This window comes from Mastomys coucha, unplaced genomic scaffold (genome assembly GCF_008632895.1).
Source record: "Mastomys coucha isolate ucsf_1 unplaced genomic scaffold, UCSF_Mcou_1 pScaffold6, whole genome shotgun sequence".
NCBI lineage: Eukaryota > Metazoa > Chordata > Mammalia > Rodentia > Muridae > Mastomys > Mastomys coucha.
The window spans coordinates 45,496,040-45,521,926 of NW_022196912.1; the positions used below are offsets into that span (position 1 = coordinate 45,496,040).

General features: G+C 42.9%; 1 protein-coding gene across 17 annotated transcripts in view; it reads left to right on the plus strand.

Annotated features, from left to right (window-relative positions):
• The window catches only part of Myt1l (myelin transcription factor 1 like), a 393,932-nt gene that overhangs the window by 231,973 nt on the left and 136,072 nt on the right, over nt 1-25,887 (plus strand). For 14 of the 17 annotated variants that reach the window (XM_031355923.1, XM_031355921.1, XM_031355929.1 and 11 more), the window contains 4 exons: nt 15,146-15,299; nt 23,619-23,673; nt 23,855-23,888; nt 24,319-24,381. In XM_031355923.1, the coding sequence (XP_031211783.1) occupies nt 23,619-23,673; nt 23,855-23,888; nt 24,319-24,381 (152 nt within the window). In that variant the 5' untranslated portion in view covers nt 15,146-15,299. Of the gene's footprint in view, nt 1-14,647; nt 14,657-15,145; nt 15,300-23,618; nt 23,674-23,854; nt 23,889-24,318; nt 24,382-25,887 lie in introns of those variants that run through there. The other 3 variants (XM_031355927.1, XM_031355933.1, XM_031355938.1) reach the window with 3 other exon arrangements.

Genomic DNA, 25,887 nt, shown 5'->3' on the forward strand with positions numbered 1-25,887 from the left:
CATGTTCCTGAATCTCTCCCTTTTGAAATTTGACTATTTTATACCATTGCCTATTGGAAATATTCAATTAAACTTTTTTTTTTTTTTACAGGAGCTCTCAGCTACAAGTTTGCCTAGAGTCTCAAAAGGGACTTGAAATTTAGACTTGTGAACAATGTTGGAACTGTTTTGATTGGGGGATTCTTGGAGATGGGCTAAATGCATGTGACATTTTGAGATGCCCATGAGTATTTTGGAGCCAGGGGAAAGAACTTATGGATTGAATATGCAATACCACCCTGAGGCTTATATCTTGAACACTTGATTCCAAGTAACTGGAACTATTTTGGGAGGTTCTAAAAACCTTGAGAGCCAAGGCCTACCTAAAGGAAGTAAATCATGGATGTGTGTGTGTGTGTGTGTGTGTGTGTGTCTGTGTGTGTGTGTGTGTGTGTGTGTGTGTGTGTGTGTCTGTGTGTGTGTGTGTGTGTCTGTGTGTGTGTGTGTGTGTCTTTAAAGGTCACACTGAGTTCTGGTGTCTGTCTGTTTCTGTCATCTCTGTCTCTCCCTGTTTCTCCATACACTCTCTCTTTTCCCTCATCTCTTTCACTTCTTGTTGAACAGTCAGTAGCCTCCTCCATCTGGACACATTCCCACTATCATATTCACAATACCATGATGTCAAGTCACTAAGGGTTGAACCCTGTGAGATCATAAGCCAAAATAAAATTTTTCTTATAGATGTGGCCATCATTTTGGTACACACCCATAATGCAAGTATTCAGGAAGTGGAGTCAGGAAGATTGTGAACTCTAGGCCAACCTGGTCTGCAGTGTGAATTCCAGACTGAGGTTCAAGGTGAATGGGCTGGCCAAGTTACATAGCAAGATACCAGGAAGACAGAAGGCAGGAGGAGAGGCAAGAGGGGATAGTATGGAAAGAGAAAGAATAAGCAAATGGAGCATAATGAGAAGAATGAGGTTAGTGGCAGAAACAACTTATGGTGTCTCACCTGTTTCTATGAAGATGGCTCTAATTCATGTCTTCAAACAAACTTGAGTCACAGTTGAATACAGCCATACAAAAATTCCAGATGTTCAAAGCATGAACCTTAGGGAGGCATTCATGCTATAACTTTAAGTTCCTCCCCCTGGCTTCCAAATACCTGTGGCTATCTCAAAATGCCAAGTACATTTAGCCTGTCTCCAAAAATTCCCCAACTCCTAACAGCTTCAATATTATACATAAGTATTCCTTCAAAGCATTAAGACAAAGATCTTAGTTAATTAGTCTGCTTTTATGGTAAGAGTTTAATATCATCCAGAATATGTATACAAAATTTAGGCCTGCATCAAAAATAATAGCATTGTTAACATCAGAACCTGAAGAAAGTATGGAAGCAAATAAACCTTAGTATATTCTAAAATCTGACTTCTAGATGGCAGATACTACCAACATTTGTCTTTGCTTCCTACAAATATTCATTTACACATTGTGAGTTGGGGGTATATTCATATTATAATTTTTGTACCCCAATAGTCTCTTTAAAATTGTATCATAAGCATTTACAACTTGCTGTTGTATGATTTTTCGATGAGGAGTCACAAGGAAGTATCCATTTACCCCAGAAAGAAAGGGTATTAACAAATTAAAGAAAAGATTACATCCAAGTCCAGGTTGTTGAACTAGTGGGGGGTTACTTACCACAATGTAGGTTACTCAAAGACAGCTGTACCACTGAAAAGTCCCATTCCAAAACATATAAGATTCCGTACTAGAGGGATATCCCTAAGCTAGTCTTCCACATCCTATATACTCTAGCACCCCAATATCACAGGGTTAATTCTAGACCAGGATGACATATAACTGGGAGACAGAAGACAGTGGCAACTATCTCAGGTAAGGGCTTGGGATCCTCCAGCCTCTGTCTAAGAGGGGATATTAAAAAACATTCATTACCCTTTAAACATACTTATCAGCTATATGATCACAGTTATTTTATTGTGATGATTGTATAGATCCATAGCTCCTTAGCATCATTGTGGGAATGGTCATGTCATGCCTGAAGGAAACACTCCATGGTATCACTCACCAGAGTCCTAATTTATACAGATAGGAAAACTAGTTACTCTTGGGCACTGGTTATAATTGGGTATTTGCTGTCACTTCTTTTGACACACCCAGCAGTCTAGCAGGAGGCTTTTTTAGTAACTGGAATGAGAATTGTCTTCTTTAGGCTCGTATTTAAACACTTGGTCTGCAGTTGGTTGTTTTAGGGGGTTATGGAGCTTACAGGATGTAGAGCTTCCTGGAAGAAGAGCTAGTGGAAGAAGGGCTTGCTGTCATGGGAGTCAGGCTTTAAGAGTTATAGCCTCACCCACCTAGCTCCTCCCTTTCTCCTCTGCTTTCTCTGTATGGATGAAGATGTGATCTCTCAGCCCTGTGCTCTGAACACCCACTGTCATGCTCTCTCCTGCCATTATGGACTCTCCTTCAAAAACTGTGAGGCAAAATAATTATTTCTTCTCCAAGTTGCTTTTGGTCATGGTGTTTATCACAGCTACAAAATTAGCTAATATAGAAACTGTTACCAAAAATAGGATTATTGCCATGAAGAACATGATCATGCTGTTTAATAGAGGTCTGTGGAAGACTTTAGAACTCTAAACTAGAAGGGCAGTTAGGTGATATAAGCAGAGCTGAATGCACCACCATTGGACAAACCTAGAAGACACTTCCATGAGTAATATAGACTGTGGAGTCCTGGTTCCAGGTCAAAAGATTTCTGAAGGTAGCAAAGAATATATTAGCAAATGGAATAGAGGTCACTCATGTGATACTTGTTCTGTCTATATCCTAAGAACTTGCCTGGGGATAAATTAAAATGTAGTGGAATCATTTATCTAACAAAGGAAATTTTAAGACATCATAATTTTGAATGTGAGGAACGGTTATTGCTTAGTATTATTACATAGGTCTATGATGAGTAAAAGCAAGTAAAGAATAAATACAAAATTAGTTTGGAAGGGAAAAAAGAGTACTAGAAAGCTATTGTTATAGCCAAGGCCTATAGTAAAAGAGAAATAGGAGACTAGCACCTTAAGGAGAGGCCTCCTGCTGTGGAAGAAGTAAAGGGTGTCCTCAGGGAAAGACTCTGCCCAGCCAAACTTTCAAGTTGTAAAAGGAGAAAGCCCAAAAGGTTGGATGGCTCTAGGAAGGAACTGCTTCAATATGTGAAATCTATTGCTAATTTGGTCAACAAAGGCAAGGGTTCATCTCAAGGTGGCAGCTAAACTTGACAGTGTCATCCATGTGGGACTGGCTCTCCAGGTTGAAGGATAAATGAGTGATGGGGCTAAAGATTCTTCTTCCACAGTTTCAAAGAGCTGCTGAAGCCAGGCAATGTGTGGCAGTACTAGTCATGGTCGGTAAAAAGGCTCTGGGAAGCCATTGCAGAAGACTGTATCAAGTTCTGTGTCACAATGAATACTCCAAGATATTTGAGATGCTAGAGACTTGAGACTTCTACCACTGAGTGCTCAATACGGGAGTGAAACTAAATCTAGCCCCTGGACATGGATTTGATGTTTGCCTTTCAGGTTTTAGCCTTGCTTATGTTCAGTATTTTTCTCACTATGACCTCATTCCTTTCTTTTGTAATGAAGTGTATATTCTGTGCCTTTGCATGTTAGAAGTGTTTGATTTACTTCTTACAAAGGGTAACACTAAAAACAAACAAACAAACAAACCCAAAGGGTAACAGTTAAGACAGTACCTTGAGTCTCAAATGGACTGTTACATCTGAAGTTGTTCTAGATGCATTTTGCCTCATGAGATGATCATGAGCCTATGGGGACCAGTAGAACGCAGTAGTTTAAGAGGAATGTCCTTCATAGGCTCAGATAGCAGGACACCAGCTTCCAGTTGGTGGAGCTGTTTGGGGAGGTTATGAAACTTTCAGGATATGCAGTCTTGCTGGAGAAAGTACATCACCAGCAATGGGAGTTGATGCCCGAAATCTCATCATCCTATTTCCAGTTCTCCATCCTCTCTCTCTTTGTGTTTAAAGATATGAATTCTCAGCTGCCTGCTTCAACTGCCTATGGCCATGCATCCCCTATCATAATGGACTCTGCCACTAGAAACATGGTCCCAAATAAATGCCTTCGTCCATAATTTGCTTGTGGTTATGGTGTTTTAATCACAGCAACAAGAAGTAACTAATACAGTATTTCCCATATACCACAAAGAGATCTGAGCCTGAGCAATCAGGACGAAGTAGGTCTCAAGCCATATCTCAAAATAATATCATCACGCAAAGTCTATGTCCTTGGCCCTAGTGCCGGGGCAGGCTTGGCATGTGGCATATAGCCTCCCCCAAACTTGATGTTTGGTTGTATTCAATTTCCATCTTTTGAATTTCTTTGAAAAGTTGAGAAGTCAGAGTGTTGCAGGTATGAATGTGATCTACTCCAGATGAGCTCAGGAATGGCTCCAACTCCCAGAAGTCAAGTAAAGAACAACCTAGGCTGTGTCTCCCTGTGCTATAAGTGCTGCATGACGCCCCAGGTGATCCAAGCTACTTGCCTGTCTCTGAGGGGAGACAGAGACCTTTGACCTAATTTGTCTATGGGACTTCAAGATCAACTACTTTAAAATGTGCTTTCAATAAATAAAGGCTTTTACAGCCTCACCCCATTTCCAGTTCCCTCCCTCCCTTTCTCCTTTCTTTGTATGTTTGAAGATTTAAATGTTCAGGTTCCTGCTCAAGCCTCCTATGGTAGTGCTTCCTCCACCATTATTGACTCTGTCCCTGTGAGGCCAGAACCATTTGCAAAGTTCTAGGACCTGCTGCCATCAGCTTCTCAGCAGTCCTTTAGCAGGAAACTATACCTGAAAATGTTAGGAAGTCTAGGCACCTTATATCCTAAAGTATTTGATGCTCCCTTACCTCCTGCTTTTTATGTAATCTAAATAAATACAGATAGGTATGCATATTATATAGTGTATAATAATACATTTATATATTATTATTTCTATTTTATCTTCTTTTCCTCCACTTCCACCTCCTCCTTTTCCCTGTCCTCCAGGAGCCAATTTCTTTCAGACTCTTGACTGTAAGAATTGTTTTTATCTTTCATTGTCAGCCAACTGTTCCATGCGTGTTTTCCAGATTCCACAGCATCTGTTTCACAGACAAGCAGCCACACAGAGCTGTGGCAGGCTAGACAAGGGTTCCTTTGCTTCTGGGAATCTTCTATATAAGGAACACAGTCTAACTGGCAGCCACAGACCTGAGAACCTGAAGCATGGGGCCAAGTGCTATGCAGTTTTGCTCAGCGTAGGACAGGAGTCGTCTCTGCCTACATTCCTGGGTCCTTCATGTCATCTTCTCACTATTCCATCCTTGTTCTTCTTCCTCGCCTACTATCATGCCCCTCAGAATCTCTCCTGAAGTGCCATGGGTCTGTGCTGGTATCTCCTCTTTGTGAGACCATGAGGAGAGTGACTTACTTAGGACACGAACTACCTGACATGAGCCAAGTTCGTACCACCAGCTGCCAAGTGGATCATGGGCAACTGTTTCTTACTAGGTTACAGCTGAACAAAAATAATGGCAATGGCAACTCTCCCTTCTAAGTAGATGTTTCATTAAAAGAAACAGCTAGTGAGTACTGCATCTGACCATGCTGGCAGCCCCCATAGGTATCTGTGGAGCTCTCTGTTAGGCTTATCTGACAGCAGGGCACTTTGTGGTCACAAGCTATCAGTGTCTGAAACTTAGCTGTGCTGGGCGCTAGTCTGTGATCTGGTATGATAATGTGACATCTGCTCAAGTTGAGGAATAGATGGAATAGTTACTAATGTAGGGCACGTACAAACCTGGATCCCAGGACCCCCTGGATCCCTGGATCCCAGAAATTGTGAGGGTATTGTACATTAAGGATGACATTCTTGGCTGCTTATGACCATTCCCAGAGGTATCTAGGTAGGTCCTGTGTAGATCTCAGCAGAGACCAGTGGGTATAGGTCTAGAGAAGGCATAACTACCTGGGTCACCAGCTCTTGGAGTCTACCACCCTCCTCTTGCTCTGCTTATAGTATAAAATCATGATGACACCAGGTGATAATAGCCCTCCAGTGTGCATGCTTCCTGTGAGGATCAAATGTCATCAGTTAATCAACACTCACAAGCTTATCACTTGCCACTATGCCACACCTTTATGATAGAACACAAACATCACTAGGAATGGAATACCCAAGGCTGCTGTTGCATCAGGGACCTAAATGATACCTAAAAGATAACTTTGGTTTTAAGACTGCCAACTCTAAGGTGTCCAATATTCTTTCATCCAGATTTCTTATCGAACTTCTAATCTTCTAAATTCTGACTGCCTAATGCCACCCTGTCTATTGTCCTCAGCTGGGAAGGACCTCACCCATGCTCTAATTTCCTTCCCTTCGAGGGAAATTCGAAGCCTATTTCCTTCCTGTGCTGGGAGCTCCATCCACTGCAGCTTCTCACTCTAGCCTCCCAGCTCTACCTCTCCCTCAGCTTCCTTCTTCAGCCTTTGGTGGAGTCCTACCTCACTGGCTGTACTAGGGCTCTGAGTTGCAGGCTATGCCACTGTATACCAGACCCTTAGGCTATAAATGAGAAAGACCATCACCTGTTCTGGGCATGGAGGAGAGTCATTCCAATGGGACTGGCTGCTACCCCTAAGGTCTATTTACCCTTTCTGTGCCTTGATCAATGGCTGGCAGTTTAACAGAGTTTCTATAGCAGCTAAACTTCCTCCAGAATAAGAGAGAGCCTTTTGGCAGTGGGGTATATTATCATTTTTATTCAGAGTCCTGTCTGCTATAAGCTTTAATTAAACCTCTGTCAGGAAGGAAGCTAAAAGGTAGCTCTGATGGACAAGGTTGATTATCAAAGTATTAGATCTGTACTCTGCTGTTAGTGAAGTGGCTTAACTCTCCTGACTGCCAGGGGTAAAGCAGGATTCTTGCACATCCTGCCCCAGAGCCAGACAAATGCAAAACATGACGCCCTTCATCAACTCCCTCTCAGAAAGGTTCATTTTCATTTACAAGGGGCAATGAGGCGCTATGAGCCTCTTAGCATCGAGCTACCATTTACTAGGCAATTGGGTGTGGAGAGAAAGAGGTGGGAAGCTACAATCCTGCCATATCAAAGGAATCTCACTGAGCCCAACAAATATAGCCATTGTGAATCCTAAATGGCCTATGAGGAAAGGAAGTTCCAACTTTTGACACAGAAGTGTGGGACACAGACAAGCTATGGCTGCAGTGCGCAAGAGCTCCCCGGAAGGTGTCAGGGTGCTCCTTTCCAGACATAGCTCCTTGTCCTCCCCACCAGGAGTACACACCTTCTCTTGAGAGTTTCTCCATGCTTTTGAACACAAGATAGAAGACAATGACAGGTGGGCAGCTTTCCTCCAGGAGAACACTCATTAAAGAAGACACTAGCCCCTTCCTTTCAAACAACCTGACCTTCAAACAAGATTTTAGCTACCAAGGCCTGAGAAGGTCGAGGTCACGAGTGCCTGTAACCCTAAAGTGGTCACTGACTCAATGCACCAGGTTCAACCTGCCACACCAGCTGAAGCTGGAGCTAAGAATGTCATCCCCAAGGACAGCAGCTGGCTGTACTAGCCTGCAAAGTCCGGTAGAGGCAGACTGCAAGGGGCAGGGCAGTGCGAATAAGATAGCTATTAGATGTCTCTGCTTTTCTGAGGAGCAATGACTCAGACAATGAAATGTCACCACTTACTCAAGGAAAGTCTAAAATGCAAGGAAGGAATGGACACCAGATCCCAAGGGGCCTGACCCCATGAAGCTAAAAGCAAGAATTAGGCTGGTCCACAGCTGCTCAGGGAGTTTGCGCACCTCCACTGCAGCATCTTGAGTGCTCTTTAAGGAAGTTCAGAGATTTCTTTTAAAAAACATAATTTACATAGCATAAAATTCACATGCCTTAAACCCGATGCCCTCTGTCTAGTTTTGATATTTGGGATGTATCTCTAACCACTGTGACTACATGGTGCATTTGAACATATTTTTTTCTAAGTTTGATAAAAATAAAATGCAGTTGGTCCAGTTTTTTATACTGCTCTTATTTTTCATGTCAAGACTCAAAATCTTATTATTTGTTTCTCTTGTTTTCTTTTTAAATAGTTTTACCACTCATACTTTAAAAAAATATTTTATGTGTACAGTATATGTCTATGCACAATGTACATGCAGTGACTCCAGAAGCCAGGAGAAGTTGTTGGATCACCTGAGCCTGGAGTTATAGATAGTTGTGAGTTGTCACATGGGGACAGGGAATCAAATCTGGGTCCTGAGCAAGAGCAGGCAATGCTCTTAACTGTTAAGCCATCTTTCCAGCCTTTATGCTTGGGTCCTTAAGCAAAATTGAGATCCATTTTGTATATGGTATAAGATAGGGGTACAAATTCATTCTTTTGCATCTGGCCCCAATACTATTTTTTAAAAAGATTTTCTACTCCTTTGGGCATCTTGGTTAAAAAAAAAAAAGCTGTTAATAGAAAACACCCAGGGAGGGAGGGGGTTATTTTGGGACCCTCTGGTCTGTTTCCTTGGCCTGATGTCTCATTTGACAACATTACTTCTTGTTTCTGCTTTTCTACACATTCTGAAGTGGAGTGTGTGAGTCCTACAACATCGCTCTGTATTCTCTGCTGTGGATATGGTTTCAAACAGTAAATGCTACAAAATCACAAAGGGCAGACCTTGGCTGTGATCTCATACTTTCTATGTTAAAACATCATTCATTACAAAGCAGGCTATAATGTGAGATCTACCCTGCAAAGGCGAGATTCCACTCAGAGAAATGGATCCGCAGATGGCAAGGTAGGCAAGACATCAGGAGAAAGAACTACTTAGAGTGTCTCTTTTCTCCTGACATCCTACCATACTGAGCAGCAGGCCCTCCTCTGCACCCACACAGCAAACCTCCTCTATATTCAGACATCAGACCCTCCTCTAGGCCCAGAAGGAAGATCCTCCTCTATACCCAGGCAATAGATTCTCTTATATACCTGATGGGCTGTGTCTCTCTGCTGCCGATGCCTGGGACTGAGAGGTGCGTTAGTTAAAAGGAGGTAATGCATAATCGTGAGATATTTTATTATAGGAAAGAGAAGAAAGGCCGGCCATGTGGAGAGAAAGAAAGGAGAGGAAGGAGAGGAAAATAGAGGGAGAGAGAGAGAGGACAAGAGAGGAAGAAAGCAAGAGAGGAAGAGAGCAAGAAAGCAGGAGAGCAAGAGAGAGAGGAGGGGGCAAACTGCCCCTTATATTGTGTGAGGTGGAGCTATCTGTATGTGGGGAGGCATGCCTGGCTGTGGTCAGATGACTGGGGGTAGGGTCCAGCTAGAATGCTGGGAGCTTGGGGCATTGTCTACATGACAGAAGACACATCTCCTACAGGGTTCTGTGAGAGGTTGTGACTGAAACAGGAGCCAGGGACCCAAGAGTCATGACCAAACTCCTTCCGTCCCTTGCAGGCAGAAATTGCCCACTGGGGCTCCTGAGTTCCAAACGTTGCCTGAACAGACCACTGCCCCACATATACCCACACAGTATGCTTCTTCTATACCTAGGCAGCAAGCCTTTCCACACTCATAGACAACAGACTTTGCCCTACACCCAGAGATGAGACCCTCCACATACACAAACATCAGGCCCAAAACACAGCAGAACTCTCTCTACAGTCATACAGCAGGCCCTTCTCCACACCCAGCAGAAGACCTGCATAACAACCAGGAAGTAAGCCCCCCTCTATACCCAAACAGTAAAACATCATCTGTACCCTGTAAGAGTGCTCTCTTAAACACCAAGACAGCAGACTCCCCTTTATATCCTTCTCTGTCTTGGAAAAATAAGCCCTCTTCTACACATGCACTGAGAAAGCCTTCCTCTATACACAGCCAATAGACACTGCTCTACACCCTGACATCAGACCCCTTACATAGCAGATCTTTACTAAACCAAGACAGCATGCTTTCCTCTATACTCAGACACTGGATCCTCCCATAGGCTAAAAAGAGCACACCTTCCTACACACTCATGCAAGCTATCTACTCTATTCAGGTATCAGGCCTTCTTCTGGACCCACATAGCAGTCCCTTCCCTGTACAAAGAGAACAGGCTGCACTCTGAATGCACATAGAGCTCCTCCTCTGCACACCACATACAAAAAAGATCTCCATATTCACACAGTAAGGCTATCTCTGCATGCAGACAGCTGACACTTCTCTATACCCAGACGGGAGGTTCTTCTCCACACCCAAGCAGCTTTATTCCCTCTTAGGCAGCCATCAGACCTTCTCCCACATCTAGACAATAGGGTCTCCTCTACACCCAGCCTGCTTTCCCTCCTCTACACTCAGCAGCAAGCTATTCACAAAGCTTTTTACAGTTATAGGGAACCTATTTTGTATTTGTTTCCTTCAGCCCTCCTTAACTGTGGGGATGTCTTCTGCAGCAGAGCTACCCTTTGACGATCCCCTGAGCTTAAATATCATCTCAGGAGTTGTGTCACATTCCTCCTCCCACCCATTGGACCCACCACATATCACCTTCTGCTCAGAGAGACTCATCAAGAGCCTGAATTCTCACACTGTATTGATCTAGTCTTTATTCTGTGCTTGAAATAAGCAAAACATGAAGACAGATTGATTTGCAACAGCTTTAAAATCAACTTCAAAATATAACTCAGTTGGCAGAGTATTTGCCTAGCCTGTATGAGACCATGGGTTTTGGTCCTCATTCACTTGAATTCCCAGCGCTTGGAAAGCAGAGGCAGAGTATTAGGAATTCAAGGTCATCCTTGGTAAATAGCAGGTTTGAGACCAGTGCTTATATAATGCCAGGGTACCCAAGCATGGTAGTTACATATGTAATGCCAGTGCTTAGGAGGAAAGAATATGAGAATTGCTCCAAGTTCAAGGACAACTTGAGCTACACAGCACATACTGAGCCAGCCTCTCTCTCAAAGAAACCAATAATAAAGACTAAAATGGCATGGAGAATAAGTACAGTTAAGCAATCTGCCAAGCCATCACACAATATTGTACTGATTACCTAGAGTGAGAAAGAACATGGAGGAAGAAATGATTCAGAAGAAGTTGGAAAAGAGGGCAAGTTTGGTGACAGGTCAGTATATGGTTATGCAGGATGTACTCTGGTGGCAGGCCCCAGTGTCACAGGCCAGTACTTCCCAGGTAACCAGGACTGAACTCAGTATGGGAGAGGGTTCCTGCAGATCCCATAATGTACTAAGGTTGCACATTAATGCAAAAGGGGAATCATACACAATTCCAGTAGACCAGACTGAGGATCAAGTCTTTAGGCTACTGGAAAGCTTGGGCTTCTGAGCAGCCAGAAACCAGAGTGACTCCAGCGGGGAGTTCTGGAGCAAAGCCACACCCTGACCTGCTTAGACAGTCAGTGTCACACTGAGACTATCAATGATGAGAGAAGAGACATGTCCAATGTGCAGGGCTTTGGACAATCACTAGGGTCCTTATTCAGAAGAGATGCAGAGCTGTCTCCTTAAAGAGAAAAGAATCCAGTAAAGAGATAACTGGACCTAGCCTCAGATTTATCCAAAAGAGTGGTCTTCTGCTTAGGGAACCTCCAGCTACCCTGGGAAGGTGACCAAAACTGGACAAGTTCATCCTTCAGATAGGGTGAGATTCTGGCTGTGGCAGAACCTGCCTAGCCCCAGGGAGCTAAGAACCCTGTGCAGACATGCATGGAAGAAAGAGCTTCCAAAAGCAAATAAACAGAAATAAATTAGGTGTGAGACCTCATTTTCCTGAAACTTATTTCCCAGAGGGTATTCCTGCTTCTGAGTTACTATTTTTAAAAATGGACTAAGAACCAAGAAAGAGGAGAGGATCTGGCTACACAAGGCAGGACACTTCACCCCTTTGTGGCTACAAGGCTTCTGCTATTCCTGATCCTGGCCCTTGGAGATAACAGGCTGCCTTCATCAGTGTGTTCTTTCCAGTCAGCTCTGCAGCCTGCAGGCAGGAACTCACTCTGTCTCAATGTCATTGCCTATTCTTCCGTGCCTCTGAAGCATCATCTCACATAGCTTGTTAACAAAATAAAAACCCACAAATGAGTATGCTTTATGTGACAAGTGTAACAAGCAGGAATCTCAGATCCAATTTCATTTCTGCCAAAAATGAGCTGGACCACAGTTGGTTTGCTTGTCACTCATTAATACATGATTTAATTGTTTAATTTTAAACATTACAAACTATCAGCTTGTGTTTCTTGGTATTCTGACATTCAGCTGAATGTTAGTTGCAGAATACTTCCTTTTTCAGAAGAATCTAAAAGGTAGTGTTACATTGTAATTAAACTACCACCAATGTATTAACTTATTTTCCTCTTACTTCTCAGATGTTGCTTTCTCATTTATTGATTGTTCAGTTGTAACCTGAATGTTGGCCATAGGTTTTCTACTGGCTTAAGAATAATCTTGGAATGTGGGAATTTCCCCATTCTCTTCTTTGATACTTCCTGTTTTTTATGTATGCCCCAAATTATTTTTCTGCATATTGTAAGAGTGAGTACACTAGCCTTAGTCTCTATAATTTCTTTAAATTTGTCCATAGATGTTTGTTACAGTATCTTACCTATCTCATTATACTGAACTGCTAGGGTCCTGTGGAAGACCAAAGATACAGTCCCAGTGAGCTCTCTCTTGCTCATCACTAGAAGCATCCCTTCCAGTCCCAAAGGCAGGAGTTTGGTAAGGAAAGGTTTCTGCCCATTCATGTTGTCATACTTGCCTATGAACAGCAGAGAATCAGAGATGCTTACACACTAAAGTATGTGGTGCATGGAGGTTCTATCATTCATTGAATGCTCAGTAATTAGCTGAATATGTTTGGTATATTTTTTAATTTAGAAATTGAAAACTCCAGGAAGTTCATGCTTATGAAACAACATACATTAGACCATGAAGTAATAAGTGCAGTTGAATAAAATCCTGACTCTGTCTGATCAAAATCTTTTAACTATTCAAAGTTTTACTGGTTGATTGAGGCATAACATTTTTACCTCAATTAAAACTAGCCACCATCTTTTCTAGTCAATAGGAATGGGGATTTTCTGATTTCCCTTCCCTTTCTTCTTTCTCCATCCCTATCTCTTTGGTTCCCTCCTTTCTTCTCTCCACCATCTCCATCCCTCCTTCCTATTCTTCTTCTGCTCCCTCTTCCTTTCATCTTCTCCTTCCCTTTTTTCCTTCTGTCCTTCCTCCATCCCCTGTAGAAGCAACAAGTCCACATTAGCACCATGGGGTGCAGGCATATCAAGCATGACACTTTGCCTGGTACCTGCCAGGTTTAAAGGACTGTGCCATGACATTGGTGGAGAACACTTGAGAAATTTAAATGAAACTATTCTAGTAAAAGCAGAACATAGGCATTCTGTTTTCAATTTAAAAGTCAAAGAGAAAAATCCCACTCCTGCTCTAATCTGTTTCTAATTTGTGTCTAGTGTGATTAGGTTCTTGGGGAGACATTTGCGCATAGACATTCACTTGCTGTCAATGTAGACAGCTTCTCAGAGAATGAGGTTTACAGGAGAAGGTTCTGCAGTTCAGACCCTAGTGTCCAATGTAATTGGAGGAATGCTGATTTCCAGGCCAAAAGCAGACATGTTGAGTTCTTCTAATTTACCTCAACCACTTAGTGTGCTGTTGCTCACAGGAGAATTGCCAGTGAGGTGAACTTATACTTTGGGGCAGGTGGACCATATAAAGCTGAGGAACTGAAATATCTATAGCTATAAGTTCTAAGATCTAAAGGATTTCTTTTTTTTTTTTTTTTTTAGATATTTTCTTTATTTACATGTAAATTTCTCCTTTCCCAGTTTCCCCTCCAAAAAACAAAGAAACAAACAAAAACAACAAAAACAAACCCCTGTTGCCTCCCACCTCCCCATGTCCGCCACCCCGCCCTCTCCCACTTTCCAGCCCTCGAATTCCCCTACACTGGGGCACCACTATATGAGTTCCAAGAATATCTCTAGGCATCTGCCCAGAATCAGCTTGCCATCTTAAGGAGAGGAGCCTTTCTTTGTCACTTGATCTGTTAAGGTTTAAGATAATGCAGAGGTGACAGCCCCAGGGAACTGCACAGTAGTGGCTGATCTGCTAGAGACTGCTGCAGCAGTGAATACACTGGAACACTGAAGGGACATCAGTGACGCCCACTCAGGCTCCCCTAGGGCTACATGAAGCTTTGCCTCCCTACCCTAGACCTCTCTCTGCCTTTGCTCTTCTGGGAGTATGGGAATTGGCTGACCATGTTGATGGGAGATTTGGGTTTCAGGTACCACTGTCCTACTGGGTGCCAGGTTGTTCTTTTGTTTTTTGTTTGTTTGTTTGTTTTGTTTTGTTTTGCTTTTCTTTTTTGGCATTTTTTTTATTCATGAAATTAGCATAAACTTTAGGGGATACAAAGGCCATCAAAATATTCCTTAAAGTGTCCTAGCACTGGAGGTATGTGCCTCTAAGAGACCTCCCAGTCCATTTGCTCTTTTGTTTATTTGTCCATTTGTTTGTTCCTTCCATCCTTCTTCCTCAGGAGAAAAGGTTTCCTACAAGGTTCTCTAGGGGTTATAAGTGAAACACGTGTATGCAGGTCAGACGACAGCTTGAGGGAGTCAGTTCTGACCTTCCAGGCAGCAAACTCTGATTATCTACCTTAGTAGCAAGTGTCATCTGAGCCATCTCACTAGTCCAGACTCAGATCAGCAACCCTCAAAATCCTTGAGGAAATCACAACTAACTGAGGCTTACAGGATGATTCCTAGTGTGGAGCTCACCCCCAAGGTCTCTGTGAGGGTAGATTCTAGCCCAGATTTAAAAAGTAGGTGCTTTGGAGGTTTCCTGAGTATACCAGCCTAATCAGGGACCAGGGAAGCCCCTGCCTCAATGCTGGAAGACTGGCTTAAATGCAGGGAAATGTGGCTGGCCCATGGGTATGTTGGTCCTTGGGAGAGGTGAAATGTCAGTCATGGAGGATACCCATTTATATCATCTCCTACTATGTTTACAAGGTCCTTATGTGCTTAACACTTTTCTTTTTTACAGATGGAGAAATGGAGGCACAGAGAAATTAAGTGACTTGGCCACAGTCACAAGCTGGGGAGGACCAGGGAAAGCCTAGAAAGCGCTGGCTCTGGGCCTGCATCCTGCCCACGGAGTCACCCTGCCTCCGTCCTCAGGACAGAAGGTTTCCTACAAGGTAAGAGCCACCGGTCTCCCCAGCATGTGCATCCCTTGCCTCCACACTGAGTAGGGACTGCTAGTGTACAATACTGTGAGCAACACTCCCTGTTCCAGGCAACATCAGTGATGATGTCCATGGGTGTTCAGCCTGGGCACCTGATCCTCTATCCTGGCAGCTCTGGCTTTCCATCATCCTTACCTGACCTCCTCAAGTGCCTCCCAGTAACACTGGGTTTCCAATGTCTCCATCTTGTCAGCCCTACCACAGCTAAGCTTTCCCCCTGTGAAACCCTCACTCTGGTCTATTCCCACATGTCTGACCCTTCTTCGCAGATGGAGAGCACCACAGCCCTGGAACTTAGAAAGGAATGAGGGATTCTTCTAGTACCCTTCCAGAGCTATTGTTTGCTTCTGTTGCAGCCTCCCTACCTTCTCACACCCAGTACCCTCAGGACCTTGGAATACCTGGGCAACCTTTATCTCCTGGGCACTGACAGGAACCTAACCCTGACATCATGATTGTCATGGTGTGTCAGGCAAGGAGGGAAAAAGGCATAAATGAGATGTGCACTTGTTTCTCTGGCTGGAAATTCTGTTCTCTAATCCTACACAAGGCAATTCCACAGTGTACCTCTGACACATGCTATCAGCCCAGCCCACAAAATCGTATTGTCACATTGAATGTCCATTGCTTTTCCTTCTACAGTTTCTAGAACTTTATTCCCTCTTGTCTTCTGTTGAGATTTCATTGTGTTATTTTCCTGGGAAATCTTCTGTTGATGCATTTATATCAGCTCCATCCTTGTAAAGCTCCCTGCAGTGAGGTGTCCTCAGATGGAGGGGTGCTCTTGTCATGGAAAGGGCACACCTGTCACAGGAAATTGTTCCAACAGGGACAGCTTAGTGACAATTAGGTTCCATTAACTGATGGCAACCCCACAGTGCATGTGCCATCCCTGGGACTCACAGAGCTCATAGCTCCTCAGTGTACACTGAGTATTTTACAGTTTACAAAGCCCTTCCAAGTCCTTCCTCATCTTTTGTGAGCATTCACAGCCACCTGTCCCTCGCTCACTTCAAGCTTATGGGAAAGTGTGGCTCTTACTCAGAACATTGTTCAGTGTGAAAACTGAGGCATAAAGGACACCAGGACACAGAGTAGGGAGGCTCCTTAATTGCACTGTGTATACTCTAAGCCGCATCTTTTCCTCACTCCCATATCTGTTTATTTTATAATCTGACGCCATATATTTCAGCCAACATTCTGACTGGCCTCGTGTTTCTTCCCCTTAAATGCTCATATATGTCCCAGGTCCCAGGTCCTATTACTCATAGGCACAGCTTCTACTGTTTCCTATATTCTTTTAAGATTTTTCTCTCCCATAAAAGCTACATGAATAAAGTTGGGTGTGGGCTCTAAGAAAATTGTAAACTAAAGATTTGCTAGTATAATTTCACATATATAAATGAAAGGTTTGGGCAGTAGTTTTCTATGTCAAAACATGTGTGAATTTTGAATTATAATATTCTTGCCCTTGATAATTAAAATTACTTAGGGAGAATCCAAGATACAAAACGGCAAGCATGGACAGCTACCACCTCCAAGAACCCAGATTATCATGTCACTATGGAGCTGCACGTGAAAATGCTCAGGCTTTGCAATTTTGTTTTTAAAGGAAGACAAATGAACAGAGATCAGGCAGCCCATAGGCCAGCATGCTGACTGGGGATTCTCCCTTGGTAGTTAAAGGAAGTGGAGCCAAGCAGCATTAGGACTCTGTCTTAAGAAAAAGCCAAAGCTGTTAGGTAGAGAGTCTTTCTAGAAATGGGCGTAATCATACTTGACTAAAAAGTATGGGTTTTTTCGCATATTTTAAGGTAAATTGACATTATCTTTTTGGAAAACTTTAACATTTGCATAAAGGTGCACATATTTATTGTGACTTACTTTCTGTAGGATCAGAAATCAAGTCTACAAAATAAAACAGCACATCTCCCTATCAGTAGTTAGGGGCAAGACAGATGCCTCTAAGCACCAAGGGCAGACATGAAAACAGCAGCTTCTGCTCTAGCATGAATGGGGCTGTGGGTTAGGACAAGTTAAAAACAGCATGTTGGCTAGACATTCATACACAAGCAGCAAGCATACAAAGGAAAGGCTGGGTCGTGTCCATCATGTTCTGGAGCCCCACACCAGTGTCATCCAGGGGAAGAATATTCTCTGGGTAAGGTGAGGCAGCTGCTGATTTTCCATCTTCGTGCTAGTCAGGTCTTTGGTCTTTGTACCTCTCCAGTAAGGAGAAGAGATGCAGAGAATAGGTTGTCTCTGATCTGAAGATAAGGATGATCTAGTGGGAATATTTGGATGCCCTCATGAAGTAGTACAGTGTTGGAAAACTTGTTTAAAGTGAGTTTTGAGAAAAGTATTCTAAGATGGATTAAGAACAAATGAGGGACCAACACTGAGAAAGAAAGCTTAGACACTGGAGGCATGGGTGGCTTCAGGAGAAGAGCATGCTCTGAGACTTGACTTTACAAGAAGAGCCTCCATCCTGCATTTGAAGTCTAAGACACAGTGTCCCACAGCATCCTGGGTTAAGACTTGGGAGGGATGCAATCCTATGAAAATCACACAAGTCCTATTTGTAGGTTCAGGTCTGGCTTCTCCAAGGTTCTCTAAAGGCTCTGGGAGTCAGTCAGCTACTGCTCTTGAGAACGGTAATCCTCAGGGCTGAAGGAGACCTAGGTTTCCCCAGAAAACATGACTGCTGGACTGTTCTGTGAACCAGCTCAGACCACACTGGGAGCAAGAAAGTTGAATTCCATCATGGGTAAATAGATACCATCAATGAAGGACAAAGACAGAGCAAAAGATCAGGGTAGTTGGCTCAGTAGGACAGTGCATACTATCCTATGGGGACACCACCACTCAGCTCTGGCTAGTGGTGACCAAGAGAAAGTCAGGACTCATCTCCTCATATACTCTTCACTCAGGGTTTAGTCAGCATCCTCGCAGATAGGACCACTAGCCCCCAAATGTGCACAGCTGCTGAATCTCAGGGCAAGACAGATGTCTTACATATTTCCATCCTACTAATGACAAGAGGAAGAAGAAGAATGGGAAAACAGACAGTCAGGCAGACAGACAGACAGACAGACAGACAGAGGGTTTGTTTTTACCTTTGTCTTATCCATCTAATGTTTTATTTCTATCTGATGAGATTAAAGATTAGTCAAATTGAGTAATGTTATGCTGGTGTGAACCGGAAGCCTATTTCTCTCTCCTAACTTTTCTGTAACCTCTTTGAACCTATGTTATCTCTTATTTTATGTGAATATCAGATCTAGATTCCAATAACCAGCATGCTCTCACCACATTAAATGACCTAAATGAAGGTATGATCATATGTCAGAAAGCCACTTTCAATTGTTTTAGCACTCCGTTCTACACTTTGCAGGAGTAACCAAAACATATGATTTCTTTCTTGCTGACCTTCACGGATGGGTTTTATGATCCAAATTTCTGTGAGCCAGAGTGGAGTTTGGACACATGTTCTGTTGTGGAGCTGTATGCACAGTATGTCTGTTACCTAGGAGACAGTGACTTGCAGAACAGGTGCTAGTGGGGCACACCAACCCACACAGTTGCATCCTCACACCTCTTTTCTCCAGAGTTTTTACTTCTTCCTCATCCTGTCTTCCATACAACTTGGTCTCTGCCCCTTCTCTAGTCTACCCTTCCAGTGTGGATAACCAGCAGTGAAACAGATAGATTTAAATAGCAAGAGCTGAAGACAGGGTCAGCTTACTGGAAAAGATGGTAACTGCTTCCTGAATAACTATAGGATGATAAGGCAGGGTTAAGAAACAGCTCAGGTTCTGGAGTCTAACTCAAAGCAACCTACATCTCACTTACAATTCAGGACCTCCTTTGGTCCTATCTTACAAGGAGCACTATGGAGGAGAGACACGGTCCATATGTGGAGATATAGAAAGCTACAATCCCAGTTCCCAAAACACAGCTTCTTCCTGGCCCACAGTTATAACTTGCAGGTAGTCAGCACAGAAACCAGGCTCAGTAAGCTCCCGTGGATTCCACAGACTGCATGAGAATACAATACCTTTGAAATATCACTTCTTTACTGAGGACCAACCTGTGTCTTTTATTGGAAGAGCAAAGATCTAAGTAATAAGATAAATCCTGATTCCAAATGTAAAGTTTATGTGCTATAAAATAAGTCATCTATATGATGGAAATATGTGTTACATATTTAACACATATTTCCATCCTACTAATGACAAGAGGAAGAAGAAGAATGGGAAAACAGACAGACAGGCAGATAAATAGACAGACAGACAGACAGACAGACAGACAGAGGGTTTGTTTTTACCTCTGCCTTATCCATTTAATGTTTTATTTCTATCTGATGAGATTAAAGATTAGACAAGTTAAGTAATGTTATACTGGTGTTGTGAACTGGAAGCCTATTTCTCTCTCCTAACTTTTCTGTAACCTCTTTGAACCTATGTTATCTCTTATTTTATGTGAATATCAGATCTAGATCCCAATAACCAGCATGCTCCCACCACATTAAACGACCTATCATATAGATGCTCTTTCTTCAATACTTCATTCCTATGGCTTCTGTTGGCACAAAACCACTTTCTTAAACTCAAGACTTAAGTATAAAACCACTTAAAGTTCTTTAGAAAAATCTATCATTCATTTAAAAATAAACAGACTTACCACGGGGAAAGGATGGATGCTAAAGTAGACCTTTCAGTGTGGATTTCTTAATGTGCATTGCTGAAAGGGGCACTGGAGACCCAGGCAATGAGTGGGATAAGTGCATCCAGTCACAGGGAGGGCAAAGCTGGGATAGGGGATCACAGAGCCATCCTGGGTGCAGCTAAGGAAGCTCCTGCAGCTTGAGCTAAAAGCCTCTGAGTTGTGAATAGTCCAGACTATGGTTGCCACTGATGGTGCCCAGTGGAAGAGTCACCAGAAGAAAACCAGACAGCTTTCCAAGATGGCAGGGGGTATAGGGCATAGAATCTGAAAAGAGTATGTGAGGAGGCTGCAGGAGTACCTGGCCTGTGACCACACACTATTAGGAGTGACATTAGAAAATGCCACTGCACAGTATGTGCATTATGCTGAATCTGAACCATACTGTTGGCACTTGCTGAACTTCTGTAAGGATAGAAGGCAAACAAATTGTAAATGTTTTACCATGCAATTTCCTTAGACAAAAGGAAAGAGACGCTCACCATTTATTTAGTGTTTGCTGTATGTAGGATGTTGGGTTAGACATTAAAAATATATTTATCATATAATCATCATTGGAACAAATGTTTGAAAGAAAATAAAGCACATTCTAGAATAAAGCACATTCCAGAACCACTGTCATCCCAACAGGGTCAGTGATGGATAAACCAGCAGGACCGGAGGAGAAGAGAGGAAAAGTAGAAGCAACCTATGAGGATGGGGCTTAGGGAGTAGGGATCGACACAGAACAAAGGAGGCCTTTCTGCATAGCTGGGATATTGTGATTCCATGATAAGCAATTTGTGGGAAAAGAGCTGTCTACTTCCAGAGGCAGAATTGACTTATATATGGAAAACAAAATAAAATACAGAAAAGGCCAGGCATGGTAGTATATGCATTTAATCCACCATATAGAAGCATCCTGGTCTACATAGTGAGTTCCAGCCCATGACCTTGTCATAGTGAGTTACATCACATGACCTTGTCAACAGTAATAGTAATAATAGTAACAACAATAACAACAGCAGTAACAATACAGAAAGGTTTATAAATTTAAATATAAAACATAAAGGAGTGCTTATTTGGCATTAATAAGTGTGCCCAAAAAAGGTAGTAGCTGTTCCCTTCTGAAATCAGGAACAGACACTGTGTATGGGAACCCTTAATGAACCCTACAGTATGACCTGGAGGTTTTTGCATGTCCAATATCCTTTGCCTGGATATCCTGTTTTAACTGGAAACATCTAATTAACTTCAAACATCAGTCCCTCTATCCTTCACCACGGATTTTACTATCTCCAGATGAGAGTATTTCTCAGCTCAATTCACCCTCACAGTTATAATGCAATTTTAAATTCCTTAAAGGACAAGATTTTAAAAAGCCCCTCCCCCAATTCCCTGTCTCCTGGACAACCTCATGGGTCCGGGAAGATGCACTGCTTATAGCTCACCACAGGCTTTATTGACTTGTCTCATGGGTCCAGAACAGTTTTGCTAATATTTTACTGTATTTTGAAATCTCATGTTAAATAGCAATTTTAGAGCCTCTGTGTGTCTGTTGCTTTCGGTGTTATTTAAACTACAGCCCATACACTGAGATAGCATTCAGCTATTTAATGCTCAGGCAATAACTGGATAGAGGCCATGGTAGTATGAAGCTCAAAAAATACCCATAAAACTGCTATACCATATGCAGTCCCTTCAACAGCCTCTTGTGTGCCTTTTTGCATCCACCCCCTCCCCAGTTATGTTCTGGGACTAAGGGGCCAGTTCACAAGGCTGGGGCGGTATCCCAGCCTGGCCTGTCTAGGTAATCATGTAAGTCCTCTTAATCTAATCTTTTCAACTATCTTCTGAGAGTGCAGCTAAGTCACCCTTTCTTCCATAATGTTTTTTATGACTTACCCACTCATGCTACCGTGGCTAGTTGTACCCACCTTACCCCTCCTAGCCTCACAGTGTTCTTTCAGGTACCATTCTTCCTTTGATCCAGGAGTTGTTCCTTTCAATAACCTGCCTGTCCTTTGTTACCTCTCTAGCTGCAGTTTCTCAGAAAATGGATTCATCTATCCATCCTCCTACCTACCCATCTACCCATTTATAAACAACCCTTCAAATACCTTTGTGCAGGAATGAGTTACAGGCTCTTTCCATGCATGGATATATGAGTCCCAGGTACCACAGCCTTCCATGAACATGGACTTTCTATGAGTTCTTCCTTTCTGAAGCTAGCCTTCATTTACAATATTGGGTGTGGTATTGTTCCCGAAGCAGACAAGTCCCACGAATAGCTATTAAATTCACCGAGTGAGCTTATGTTTCTTATTGCATGAGGTATTCTGGTGTCACCACATTATATCCATACAGAGTACGTGCAGGCACTTCTAGCTGGAGCACAGGGCAGGTATACACACTAAGTTATGCCATTAGCAAGGCTGTGTGCATCTGTTGAGTGCTTTACTCCAACATGTCTTTGTAACTCTTTCCATGGAGTAAGCGGCTTTGATTGGACAACACATGGAATATGTCAAAAGGTCCCAATCTTCTGCCCAGGAATTTAGCCTATCCGTACTGGGGATGGCAAAGAAATCACAGATGGAGTTGACAGATGATTGTCCAGTATTCTGAGAGGTGTTTTTACTGTTTGTGTTTTAGCATCACTTTCTTTTAACAACACCTCTGTCTTATTAAGTAGAATCCAATACATACCTATTGGATTAATTTATATTCATGTGCAAGGTATTCATATATTGTGGAAATATTTGGTGAAGAAGATATTAGTAAACATCTACCTTATGGTTATTCATCCTTGTGGCTTAAAGGGCGCATTTAGAGCAGGTGTGGCTTTCCCACCATAAGTTCAGAACTAATGGGTTTTTTACTGATAAAAAAATGTAATAAACTAAAGTTCCTTACAAGATTGGTGCAAGGTTCTAATGAAGTAGAACATGGACATTTAATATGACTATGGGTTTAACAGAGAGGAAAAAGGCTAGCAGAATGTCATTCATGCCATCAGGGGCTTCTCTTCCATGCCAAATATCAGCCATGGGTACAGGTCTTTGTACCTAAAAAGAACCTGGACAATTTAGATTAGACAGCATGGAAATGAAACCCCAATGGTATGAATGACGTTTTGCTCACCTCTCTTTTCTCTAAACTCTTTATCACATTAATCCAGCCATCTATAAGAAAATACTTCTGCTTTCTTATAAACATAGTGGGTGTGTCCTTTGTTCTTGGTACAAAATACAATGCAGACACCCAAAAGTGTCCTAGTGAATCCTCAGGAGGAGAGCTACATCCCTGGAGATCCATCCAAACCTGTGACTGGAGTGTGCAGAAGCCTCGTGGTTACAAGATCCAGGTTCCCTTGTCATCCCTGATGAACATACTTAAGACTGTTTAGCACTTGCTTACCCATGCTGCCCTATGGAGGCCTTCCTTACAGAGCTATACAGGATTACGGGCCTATGACTACAGTGCAGCGACAGTCATTAGTGCCACACACACAGCAGTCTGAATTCACTGGACAAAGGCACTGACCACCTAAAAATCTATTCCCAGATGGACATGGACGCTGAGGAGAAGCGCCATCGCACAAGGTCCAAAGGGGTTCGAGGTAAGTCTGTATTCCCCCATGTCCCTGAGGCTGGCTAGGTAGCCCTCACCTGGCAGAACTGCTATAGAAGTTCACTCTGACCCACCCCCACTCAACATCACCAACCTTTTGGTAATTTTCCATGGAAGAAGAGTACCTGTGACACACGATAAATTTTTATCTGTTTTTCATCTTTCTGCAGTTCCTGTGGAGCCAGCCATACAAGAGCTGTTCAGGTTAGTGCTTTGTGGGTGGAAGGCATCCCCAGCAGCAGTTTAGAAAATTCGCCTCTGAATGGGTGCATTGTATTTAAAAATTCATGGGCAGCTTGCTCACAGCCTGCTATAGTGATAAAACTAGTTCCCCAAAACTGCTGATAAAAGACATTCTCCCTTGGTTGTCTCTGTCTGTCTGTCTGTCTGTCTGTCTGTCTGTCTCTCTCTCTGTTTCTCTCCATGTGTTTCTCTCTATTTTTCTCTCTGTTCCTGTCTCTATCTGTCTCTATGTCTCCCTCCCTCCCTCCTTCCCTCCCTCCCTCCCTCCCTCCCTCCCTCTCTCTCTCTCTCTCTCTCTCTCTCTCTCTCTCTCTCTCTCTCTCAGAGGCCCATCACCATCAGTGCCCACGGAATCCCATTCAGCTATATAATGAGCTCTTTCCTGTTGCAGCTGTCCCACTCCAGGCTGCGACGGCAGCGGTCATGTCAGTGGCAAATATGCACGACACAGAAGGTAATGCCTGCCTTTTTCACAATGTGCTGTGTAAGATGGCTTGTTTAGAGACCCAATGCAAGTGAAGACATGTGGGTAGGTGTTCGGGGATATAATGCATGCCATCCTTGTCTTCTTTTCTCTCACTTCTCCATGTCCTTCCATCTCCTACACAGTTCTCAAAGCATAAGCCATTCTATGCCACAATGTTAACAATATACACACACTGGCACAAATTATGATGAGACTCACATTCTCACCCATGAGCCCATGCTCAGCATACAGAGGGCTTGGGGCTTCCTATGATCCATGAGGACCTCTTATCCTTGTCTCCTCAGTTCTCCCTCCATGAGCTGAGTATGGTGACCCCTGAAGTTAAATTAACACAGGACCTGCTGAACTTTCTGCAGTGACTTTGGTCCCACCATCTAAGAGATCTTCTGTTGGGACACACAGACTGAAATGATACTCAGACAACTGCAGTGATTGCTTGGACTGGGGAGTGAAAGTTAGGACAGATCACACTCATAGTACTGGGAAAAGATGGTCCTGCTGCTCCTACAAATACTGGGGTTTCACATCCCTAATGGCAAGGGCTATGAAGCACGTGTGGAAGAAAGGGATCTAAGAATGCACCACAGCAAGAGCTCCTTACATAGCCCTGTCACACTCGTGTTTGCTTCACATCTGCTCTGACAGGAAGCACTGGTGGGTCCTGCTGGATGGCAGCCCCAGACATGGTAGGTGAGGAGTGCTTGCTAGCTGTGATGATACTGCTCTCACTTATTTTGACAAGTCAAGTTGTAAGGAGTAAGGTCATCCTTTTCTACCAACTTTCTACGACCAGACTGACATCATCAGAGATGAGTGCTCTGGGGATCCTCAGGGTGACCTCTCTTTTGTCCTCATTCTCTGTTTCCTCACCAGTGAAATATTCATTTGTGAGTGAAATAAAACCATTATTTTGATTGTAACTTTGTAAAAAAAAAAAAAAATCAAAGGAAAATGTATCCATCTTCCCCAGATCTTCATCCTGGCACAGAAGGACACATGGGATTGCTTAATAAGCACCCATCATGTGATCGCTTTCTGGCCTCCCCCAGAATATACCAAAAGATACATAGGCCACTTTTCTCTAGAAATGTTTTATGTGTTTAATGTGTTAGATCACTATTTATATGGTATAACATTGTAAGTTGCTGAATCAGATAATGAGATGGATAACTTAAATATAGACATTGCTTTGTGGAGAAGTACACATGTAAGGTGCTTAAAGATTGCATTGTGTGCCCGACAGAAAAAGTAGTTGGCAAACTGTGTATAGTTTCTATTTCCTCTTAATCATCTCCTTATTGGTAATATTTAGTGTTTATCATACTGCTATGAAAAGAAATTATTACATTTGGTCACACAAATTCTTAACTAGGATTGTGCTAGGTATCATTTCATGGCCAGAGATTTTGGAAGGAAGGAGGAAGGAAGGAAGGAAGGAAGGAAGGAAGGAAGGAAGGAAGGAAGGAAGGAGGA